General features: G+C 33.3%; 4 protein-coding genes across 4 annotated transcripts in view; 1 reads left to right on the top strand and 3 right to left on the bottom strand.

The window, feature by feature from the left end:
* LOC129568237 (uncharacterized) overlaps positions 1-11,099 on the top strand; it is a 165,624-nt gene that overhangs the window by 77,554 nt on the left and 76,971 nt on the right. The gene's annotated exons all lie outside the window — the stretch shown is intronic.
* On the bottom strand, positions 3,404-5,214 carry LOC129568235 (leucine-rich repeat-containing protein let-4-like). Its single transcript, XM_055445892.1, has 2 exons — positions 3,658-5,214; positions 3,404-3,527 (listed from the first exon to the last, which is right to left on the bottom strand). The coding sequence occupies exons 1-2, from the start codon at positions 5,183-5,185 to the stop codon at positions 3,517-3,519; spliced, it is 1,539 nt and encodes a 512-aa protein (XP_055301867.1). The 5' UTR covers positions 5,186-5,214; the 3' UTR covers positions 3,404-3,516.
* LOC129568232 (protein artichoke-like) lies at positions 5,731-7,996 on the bottom strand. Its single transcript, XM_055445889.1, has one exon. It carries the CDS (start codon positions 7,974-7,976, stop codon positions 5,742-5,744), a length of 2,235 nt encoding a protein of 744 aa, XP_055301864.1. The 5' UTR covers positions 7,977-7,996; the 3' UTR covers positions 5,731-5,741.
* On the bottom strand, positions 8,327-10,755 carry LOC129568234 (leucine-rich repeat-containing G-protein coupled receptor 4-like). The gene has a single exon (XM_055445891.1). The coding sequence runs from the start codon at positions 10,707-10,709 to the stop codon at positions 8,493-8,495; it is 2,217 nt and encodes a 738-aa protein (XP_055301866.1). The 5' UTR covers positions 10,710-10,755; the 3' UTR covers positions 8,327-8,492.

The following is an 11,099-nucleotide window of genomic DNA, read 5'->3' on the forward strand; positions in this document are numbered from 1 at the left end:
ACAAATACTAATCTGAACATTTGTTGTGATTTTCACAAATACTGTTGCATTTTGACACTTTGCAATGTTCTGTGGTGTTGAACGTAGCCTCATTTTTCTCTGTGTACAATATTAATACTTTCATTTACTCAGTTCTTTCCCCCTAGGCTTCTGTCAAATAATGTGTAGAAAAGGTCAAATAAGCCAACTTCAAGTGCTTTAATACTTTAAAATGCAAAGCTTATGGCAAATAAAGGCGATTCAAACCTCCTGAACTTTTTTCTGTTGAACTTCAGAAAAGCTTTTATGAATAAAATACATGCGTAAATAATAAAAAATTACAAGCAAACGACTTGAATATTATATCTTTTTTTCTGTTTTATTCAACAACAAATTAAAATTAGACATAATGAAATTTTGATACACGAGAAACGTTAATTATATTATTGCAATCAGATGAATTGTCTGCATTTTTTAAAAATACAAATTAAATAGAAAATCAAATAGAAGTAGAACTTCAAAGATCTTGGATACATATTTAGAAAGGTTTTCGTAAATCGTTTTTTTGTTGTTGAAGAATTACTCAGTTCCATCATTGGGTTTGTGTTTATTCACGGTGGAATATAGTTGATATCCATAGGGAAGAGCGTATAGATTTGATGAATGTTGTCTTAGTTTGGTTAATGTAGTATCTCTTGGCATACTGTAACCATAGCCAACGTATGGTTGATCTACTTTAATCTCCTCGTAATCGCTTTCGTTTTCGTTGCCGAATGGCATTTCGTTGAATCTGCTCACTCGATTGAATCGCTCAATAGTTGTAACTTGGTTTCGAACTGGAGTACTCAATTTAGGCCTTTCTGCTATGTTGATCGGTTTCGACGGTTTCAAAAAACATCTTCGACAAAAAACACAACAAACAACTATGACTACAATTATTATGATGAAAACAATTGCAGCGGTAATAATAATGATGTATGGTGTTGTTGACGGAAAAGGGGATTCATTACGAATTCCAGATGTTGGTGTAGTCAATGTATTAACTTCTTCATCATTAGGTTTTGATGTTGTCGTACGTTCTGTGGGGTCGCAGTCAACGCCATTGATATTGACATTTTGAGTTGAATTATTGACCAAATGGAATTCTTCTTTTTCAAACCATAGTCCAAGGAACTCTTTCAAATCAATGCAGTTGAATCGATTCTTGTTAATTGCAAGTCGATTAAGGTTGGGATACTTAAGTGGAGTAATGCTATCTATGGTGATCAATCTATTGAATTCCAAATTCAAAGAGCTGATTGTTGAAACTATCTCGAAATTTACTTCTGTCAGATAGTTGCAAGACAGATCGATCGATATCAGCGACTGCTGATTATAAAATGCTTTGACTGTAATAGTGAATATATTTGCATGGCTCAAATTAAGATGCTGTAATTTGGAAAATTTCCCCACAACGCTGTTATCTAATTGTTCGATGTTGTTTTTCGAAAGGTCCAATAGTTTAAGAGGTTTTGCATTCAGTTTTCTTAATAGCTCCGTTGTACATTTCCATTCATTTCCGGAAGCATTGAACCTTTGAATATTGTTCAAATGTTTTACGTTACCGAGAACCTTTGCAGAATGGTTTGAAGTGTTGCTGCAACTGCAACTCACATCCAGCGTCTCAATTTCCGAAGGAAGGTGTACCTCAACATTCGCTACTGGCGACAAAATGCTGAAACTAAAGCTTTTCAGCGGATTGCCTCTCAGGATCAACATCCTAAATTTGATGTTGTTTTTAAATAGATTGTTGTCTAATATCACTGGTATTTTGTTATCGCTTAAATCCAAATATTCAAGGTTGTAAAGCAGTGAGAAGGTACCAGTTTCAATGCTGTATATTTGATTATTCCTTAAATCCAATTTCCTTAGCTCTGGAGTTTTATTAAAGTCAACCTTATTGATGGACTGAATTAAATTTAATGATAGATCGATTTCGCTTACAAATGGCAAATGCAAGAGAATCTGCTTCAGAACATTATTCAGAGTATTATTTGAAGCACTGAGACTTGTTATAGTAATTTTATCCAACGTCACGAACAAGTTTTTCAATTGACCAAAATTATAACCATTACTCGATTCCCATTGGATCACATCTATTTTTTCTAAATTGGCTATTTTTTCCAGAACATCTGTTTCAAATTCAATCTCACTGACATTCTCTTTACATTCATATTTTATCACTTTTACCATTGGAAACTCTTCTTCGAATGTACTATTTGAACATGGAGGATATTCCCAGGCTTGAAACCAGACCGTAGTATCAACTTCACTCAAAATAACGAACAAGCACACAAAAATTATCACGAGTTCCATTGCGTTAAGTAAAACATGTACGTGACAATTTCTTTTTTTTTTTGAAAATAATTAGTATCTCGACTGATCCAAACGACAAGATCCGTACTAGTTGCTAACTAAAAGCTAGCAAAGAATGAAAATACATTTTTGTATTCGGCCATTTCAAACACAACAAATCATAGTCGCTGAGCTATGATTAATACAGAAAATATTCCATAATTCATGGAAAAGAAATATTCATTCGTTGATAAACGGTATGAAACATGTAATCAAAAAGTTGATTCATGGCTTTAAATGGGGCCAATCCGACAAGAAAAGCTGACACATTCAAAAAATATATCAAATTGTCTACGCATTCTGCAAAAAATTCCATAAAAAGTGAAATAAAAGCATTTATTACTTAACTAAAAATTTGGTTTAGGAAATGTTCATTTTTCTTCAGAAATCAAGCAATATTACTTACTTGTCCCATTAGGATATCATATTATATATTCAAAATTTCAACTTAATTTGTGTAAAAATTCTTGTTCTAATTTCTAATTCCAAATAGAAACGTTGAAAATTCACTATTGCTCTAATAAAAATGCAGTACAAATTATATGCTCAAAATATTCTTTTTGAGTATCAATTTTATTTTCAAAGCATAATCAAAATATTGCTCACTGAACAACATTATTTCATGAATAATATTCATCTGAGGTGAATCATCATAATATATTCCTTTTTACATGAATAGCGCGATAAGAGCTTGCTTAATAATCTTTTTCCATGGCCTAATCAGTAAAGAATAAACACAACCCAATTATATTACATTCATTTTGTTTAATTGAAATGAAGACCATACAAAAATAAAATTTGATACATTTTTCAATTAACGAATCAAAAAAATTTCTCAAAGAAGGCGATAATGTCAGCGAACTCATTGATGAAGTGTTGATTTTGGTTTAGAAATTGTAGCATAATGATGATAAACAGTTGCATATTCATTTGATTTTAAAGAAGCGTTGTAATTTTGATAACGATCTAAGGTTGTGGTGTGTGTTGGGGCATTTTCATAATGCGGCATGTGATGGAGTGTGCTCACAGCGTATGCGGTTGGTATGGGCTCTTTGATTTCCTCATATATAGACTCATCCGATAAAGTTGTAACATTGGTTCTAGCATTGGTTGAAACGGTGCTTAAGGGTAATCTAGCTGGTTTTATATGCTTTCTTCGATAAAAATACAAAATGATTGCCACAACAATTATAACGACGACGATTAGAACAACACCAATGATAACATACATCATGTTGGTCGATATATACAAATTAACGCCTGTAGGTGAATCCGATTTACTACCTTGTGATTCAGGTTTAGTAGTTGATGCTGCAGTAGTTCTTCCAGCTTCCGTCATTACTGTTTGTGTCGCAAATGACGTATTCATTTTCGCGTCAATTTTCACACCACGATACTTCCATTGCTCCAAAAAGTCTTCCAAATACACAGGATCAAGGGGATTCTTCAGTATTTTAAGAGACTCAAGCTTTAGCAAATTGTTCGGAGTAACCTTGTCAAGTTGAGTCAGTTGATTGCCCAATAAATTTAGAAATTTCAATGTCCAATGGAATGAAAAAACCACGTTGTTGATATTCTTCAATTTGTTGTCGGAAAGATCAAGTAAAATCAAATTCGATTGCCTCAAGAATGCGTTGTTTTCAATTTTGGATATATTTGAATGACTCAGAATGAGGTGTTGTAAACGGGTGAAGTTCTCCAACATGCGATCATCTAACGTTTCAATAGAATTTTGCGATAAGTCAAGACTTTCAACACTCGGTCCGATTTTTTCCAATAATTTCGAAATGTCTTGGTCGCGATTTGCAGCAGCTTTGAAAATGCGAATATTTTGGAAGAAATCATCTTCATAGAAATGCTTAAAATGACAAACTGTGTTCACACAACTTATATCGAGCTCTTCAATTTTATTTGACGGAAGGTGCACTTCAATCGAATCCGCTTCTGGTGAAAATGTGTTGAAACTGAATTTTTTCAATGACGTACCAATCAAATTCAACTCCTTCATTTTGGGATTATTTTCGAAAGAGCCATCGTTATCCTGTCCAATTTGAGTATTGCTCAGATCTAATATTTCCAAATTCTGTAGTGATGAAATTGATTTTGAAGAAAACTTTGTCAATGGATTATTGCCCAAGCGCAACTCTTTTAAATGTTTGTTGTAACCGAATGCAACTTCATCAATCTGAGCAATTCGATTATGACTCAAGTCCAAAATTTCAAGTCTTGGAAGCGTTGAAAGTGATCCAGAATCGATAATAGAAATAAAATTATGCGAACAATTCACCATTAACAATTTAACGTTGGCTTTTTCCAATTTTTTTAAATTCAGAACAAAAATTTCGTTATGCGAAAAGTCAATTTCGAACAGGTTCGGCATGCAGTCCAAACTCGAAACTGGTATCTGAGTGAGACGATTGTTTGTTGCCTTCCATCTTGCAATTTTATTTTCCGAAACAAAATTCGATTGACTCTGGATGAGGGTTATGTCGTTAATTCCAAGATATGATGTGTCCAACACACGTACGTTTTTGAAAGGATCAAAAACTTCCGTATAGAGTTTCAATAAATTCAATCCATGTTCACACAGATACGTTATCACTTCAACGTTTGATTGATTGTAGTACTGTTGATCTCCGACATTTAAACACTCTGATCTTCGAGATTTTCCATCAGACTTACATGTGTATTCGAGATATGCGGCATAATTATAATAATCTTTGGGATAACACTTGTAGGGAAATTCAGTGTCTATAAATTGAGCTGTAATTAATATGCACAAAAATGAAATAAAAACAATCACGTGCCTCATGTTGCAGACTGAAAAGATTTTGCGCCCAATTTTATAGACTGACTACATAAAACTGACCGTCAAGAAATGTATAGGCAGAATAATTACTCAAAGAGCTTTGCAAATGTCACATGACTTTGTTTGAGCAAATTATTTATATTTTTATGATTCATTGAATATCCGCTGATAGAGTTAATCTTCGTAAAACCCACGTTTAAAGTATTGTCGGACGAAGTGTCAAAAGAACAGTACTCGAACCAATTGAACAACAATATGTTTTAATGTAATCACTATTTATGTCAGCAAAAAAAGTATAGTTCATACATAGAAAGCAATACATAGGGTTTGATAACATTTTATATAATATATAATAAGCATCAGAACGCTGCTACACAGTGCAAGAAAAAACACGATATCAAAAGGAAAAACCCCATTAATTACTGACGTTAGTATTGAGTAGTTATGGACCAATGAATTCTTTTGTACATTTTCAACGAATAAAAAATTTGATTTTTATGAAGATTGTTTTATTTAATTAAAAAATAAATGAATACAAAATCATTTACTCGTGAAGCTCTTAGGCCATTGCTCCAAAATGCGATTGGAATTTCGGTTTAGAAACAGTAGAATAATGATGATAAATGTTTGCATATTCATTTGATTGCAACGAATTATTGAATTGGTGCACATCTTGATAACGATCCAAAGTCATGGTGCATGCTGGTGAGTTTTCGTAGTGCGACATGTGATTGAGAGTGGTAACAGCATATGCGGATGGCAAAGGGTCTTTGATCTCTTCATATGGAGGCTCCTCCGTTAAAGTGTTTACATTGGTTCTTAGATTGGTTGAAACTGTGCTTAACGGTATGCTTGCCGATGTTATGGGTTTTCTTCGACAAAAATACAAAATTACTGCTACAACAATTATTGTGATGACGATTAAAACACCAATGATAACATACATCATGTTTGTCGATATGTGCAGATTTATGCTTAAATCTGATTTATTTTCTGATTCATTGGTCTCAAACGTTGCGGTTTTTGATGGAGCTAAGGTTGTGGTAGAATCTGAAGTCGAAGTTGAGTCTAAGGTTGAACTTGACTCTTCTGTTGTAAGTGTTGGCGTGGCAATCGTTATAGCTGTGCTATCATCTGTCACAATGCTTTGTGTTGTTGGTGTTATAGCAAACGCATCTATTCTAATATCGTCTTCAATATCAATGACAGTATTAATCGTCACATTAGTAATCTTCCATTTTTCCAAGAAGTCATCCACATATTGAGAGTCAAATTGGTTCTTTGAGATTTGGAGCGACCTAAGTTTTGGCAAACATCTTGGAATAACGTTGTCAAGCTTCGTTAATCGATTGCCTGCTAAATTCAATCTCTGCAAACCGATGGGAAATATCACATTATCGATTTCTTCCAAAAAATTGAACGAAAGATCAAGTAAAATCATCAAATTCGAATTCGCTTGCCCCAGAAATGCGTTGTTTTCAATTTTGGATATATTTGAATGGCTCAGATTGAGATGGCGTAGATTAGAAAAGCGTAGCAACATATTATTAGTTAAAGTTTCAATAGAATTCCGTGATAGATCCATCATTATGACACTCAGTCCAATTTTATCCAATAATTTGGAAATATTTTGGTCACGATTTCCTGAAGCTTTGAAAACCCGAATATTTTCAAAGAAATCATCTTTGTCAAAGTTTTTGAAATGACAAATTGAATTTATACAACTTATATCCGGTTCTTCGATGCTATGAGATGGAAGATGCACTTCAACCAAATCCGCTTGTGGTGAAAATGTGTTGAAACTGAATTTCTTCAATGAGGTACCCATCAAATTCAACTCCTTCATTTTGGGATTATTCGCAAAGCAGCCGTCATTGATCTTTTGAATGCGAGTATTGCTTAGATCCAACAATTCTAATTCATGGAGAGGTGAAATCAATTTAGAACTGAATTCTTCCAATGAACTCTTAGCCAAGATCAACACTTTCATTTTTGTATTGTTCTCAAAACATCCATCGATGATCCTTTGAATACGGGTGTTGCTCATATCTAGTACATCCAGATTGAGAAGTGTTAAAAATATTCTAAAATCAAAGTCAGTTAATGGGTTGCTGCTCAAGTTTAACATATTCACTTGCGGTTCATTTGGAAAAAATCCATTTCCAAAGGCATTTTCATCGATTTTTACGATCTTGTTATGACTTAAATTCAACTTTTTCAGTTTTAAAAGAGTTGAAAATGTTCCATTGACAATATTTTCTATCTGGTTATATGAACAATTTATTATCGAAATATCGTTGTTCATGTTGAATTCATTTAAATTTAAGTATAGAATTTCGTTGTACGAATAATCAATTTCAGTTAGTCGTGGCATATAATTCAAAATTTCATGCGAAATCTTTTTGAGTCGATTCTTTGTTGCTTTCAAAATTGCTACTTGAAGTTGAAAATTGGTTGCAGGTTGATTGACAGAGAACGGAGTGTTTGGTTCAAATGCAATGAAGAAAATTCCTATTGATGTAATATCTAACACGCGCAAATGTTCAAACTCTCTTAGTTCATCTAGCCTAAGAACCACTGAGCTTGATTTTTTTCTGCACTCATATTTTATTATTTCCACCTTCGGATGTTCGAAGGGTCGTTCACATTCTTGGTTTGCTTTGGAATTACAAATATATTTTAGGTGTTCTGTACGATCACTACTTAAAAAACATCCACTGGAAAAAGGTGGATCTCTAAATTGAGCTCGAACTAATACAAGTAAAAATAATGCAAAAACGACTATATGTCTCATTTTGCGGATTGAATACGCTTTACGTGCCAGTATTTTGACGGATTCTGTGAAACTGTCCATTAAGAAGTATATAACTTTCATTAAATGCTGAATTTTATCCGACAACATTATGTGATCATATATGTAAGCAAATATATAAATAGCTTTTGAGATGACTCAGCAAGCTGAAACTGATAAATTGAAACTTTCCACGTTAAACATAAATATGAAAAATCGGTTTTCCCATTCCACATTAATAATCGTAATAAATATCACTGTAGTAAAATTCCATACCTAATTTGGTCAACGGATTGACTTTGAGTTAATTAATCATGTTCATTTTTTTTCATACAATAAAAATAGTATAATGATTTAATAACTCATCAATATTTTTTATTTCAAGTGACAGACAGTAAACAGACACAATCAAATTTTATTAAAACATTTTGAAATGTAATACTAATACTCATTTACTATACAATTTAGACGTTTTTTGTCCGTGCTTTGGTGTTTTTTCAAAGGGACATTGTTGAACAATTATAAAAAACGTTTTGGCCTCGGTTTAGAAACTGTAGCATAATGATGATAAATGGTTGCATATTCATTCGATTGCAATGAAGTATTATTATGGTTTTGAAATTGATAACGATCCAAGGTTGTGGTGTGCGTTGGTGCATTTTCATAATGTGGTATTCGTTGAATATTGCCAACAGCATATGCTGAAGGCAAAGTTTGCATAAGTTGCATAGGCTCTTTGATCTCTTCGTAGGCAGGCTCAATAAATCCAATTTCATCGGCTGGAACTGTGGTCATGCTTGTGCCTACGCCTGTACCTATGGTTGTACTTACACTTGTGCCTACCACTTGTGCGGATACTTTTCGACAAATATACCAAATGATCATTGCAACAATTACGATGATGATTATAAACACGCCACCAATGATGAAATACACCTGCGTTGGTTGTATTGAATTTGTATTTTTGCCCGAAGATTCATCACTTTCAGTAGTTGCGACCGGAGGTGATGTTGAAGTTGAAGTTGAGTCAGCACTTGTTGTTATTTCAATTGTTGTGGTTTTGGTTGGAGTTGTTGGTCTAGGCTTAGGCTTTTTTGTACTTTTACGGATCGTTGTTGTTTTTTGTGTTGTAGCAGGTTGAATAAGTTCTACATCAATTTCTAAACCATTCTTTACCCATTCGTTTAAAGTATTGTATAAATAAGAAGAACCAAAAAGATTCTCTGAAATTTTGAGTAACCTAAGTTTCGGTAAATTGTTTGAATTGACCATGCCAAGTCTGCTTAATTTATTGCTGACTAAATCCAGTGTTTGCAAGGAAGAAAATACCAATTTCACAGAATCGATTTCTTTTAACAAGTTATACGATAGATCAAGATTGATCAGATTAAACTGTCTAATGAAGGTGTCATTTCCAATATTCGATATCTGCGAATGGCTCAAATTAAGATGTCGTATATGTGGAAAAGGCTCCAACATGCTGACGTTCAATGTTTGAATAGAATTCCATGATAGATCGAGAGTTTTAACGTTCGATCCGATTTTTCCTAATAATTTCGCTACATTTTGCTGTCGATTTCCCGAAACATTAAAAACTTGAATATTCTCGAAGTAATCTTTTTCGTCAAACTGTTTGAAATGACAAATTGACTTCGCACAACTTATATCCAATTCTAAGATTCTACTCGGAAGATGCACTTCAACCAATTTTGCTTTTGATGAAAATGTATTGAAATTGAATTTATTCATTGAAGTGCCTTCCAAGTTTAACATTTTCATATTTGGATTGTTGATAAAACAGTCGTCATCAATTTCTTCGATTTTAGTGTTGCTGACATCTATTTTTTCCAACATATTCAGTGATGAAATGAATGTGGCTTTCAGATTCTTCAATAAACTGTTACCCAAGTTCAAATTTATCAATTTATGATTGTTTGCAAACGTATGATCATTAATGGTTTGAATATGAGAATTGCTCAGATCTAAAGTTTGCAGATTGTGAAGTGATGTAAATATGATAAATTTATCTAAGAAATTATTTCTCAAGTACAGAAGTTTTAAATTTTCGTTGCCTGCAAACAGAGCGTCACTAAAATATCTAAGGTGATTATGGCTCAAATCCAATGTTTCAAGTTGTTTTAAATTTGCAAATGATCCCTTATTGATATTCCAAATGTTATTATTTGAAAAGTTCACCGATAAAATGTTGTTGGATTTAGTAAATTGGGTAAAGTCCACCACTTGAATTTTATTGAAACTGTAATCAATTTCAGTTATTTGTGGCATATGATCCAAAAGGGAATTTGGAAACTGAGTAAACTCGTTGTGCGAAGCTTTTAGTGTTTGAATTCTAGAGATTTGTGATTTGAATTCTAGATATGATGCAGAAACATCTGTCCTGTTATTCTGGCGAATTGTGATTACAAATTTCTCAATCGAAAGATTTTGTATGTCCAACACATTAAGATTCTCGAAAGCGTTCAATACGTCTAGATAGAGCGTTAGCGATGGAATTGGACTTCTGCATGCATACCTTATCAATTTCACACTTGAATTATCGTATTGATTCGAGTTCAGACATCCGTCTATAGTAACTAGATGTTGATCCTGGACACAAATGAATTGAAGGTATACCGTATCACCTGTACGTGAATAGCACTCGATGGGAAAATCGTTGCCTCCAAGTTGAGCTTCAATCAATAGTACTAAAAAACCAAAAACTATGGCGTGCTTCATTTCGACGCTTTGTGCAAGTTTCAAGTGCAAATATTCCAACTGACTGTGCGATACTGGCCGCCATGAAAACTGTGTCCAACTCTATGCTTAAACGATAAATTATTCATTTTTGCGAAATGAGTATGACTCGCAGATAAAAAAAAATATTTATAATTCCCTAGAGAAACATATTGATGGATGACAAAACAAATTTCGATGTAAAATTCAAAATTCTGTTCATATTCCAATCAAATGATTCAAACAAAAGAATTTGCTTTTTACTACCGAATGTCAACACCGTGAGCTGTTCTTATTTCTCAATGAAGCATCGGACTTGTCATCACACGCATAGATGTAGCATTTCACTTATTTTAGCAATTCGTTAGTTGCCGAAACATCATATATGCAGTT

Source organism: Sitodiplosis mosellana, unplaced genomic scaffold (genome assembly GCF_009176505.1).
Source record: "Sitodiplosis mosellana isolate CC-2019 unplaced genomic scaffold, AAFC_SMos_1.0 Smas_scaffold_17, whole genome shotgun sequence".
In the NCBI taxonomy this organism is placed as follows: Eukaryota; Metazoa; Arthropoda; class Insecta; order Diptera; family Cecidomyiidae; genus Sitodiplosis; species Sitodiplosis mosellana.

Coding starts and splice junctions, on each gene's coding strand:
- LOC129568235 (XM_055445892.1), bottom strand. CDS start 5,185: ATGAGGCACGTGATTGTTTTTATTTCATTTTTGTGCATATTAATTACA.
- LOC129568232 (XM_055445889.1), bottom strand. CDS start 7,976: ATGAGACATATAGTCGTTTTTGCATTATTTTTACTTGTATTAGTTCGA.
- LOC129568234 (XM_055445891.1), bottom strand. CDS start 10,709: ATGAAGCACGCCATAGTTTTTGGTTTTTTAGTACTATTGATTGAAGCT.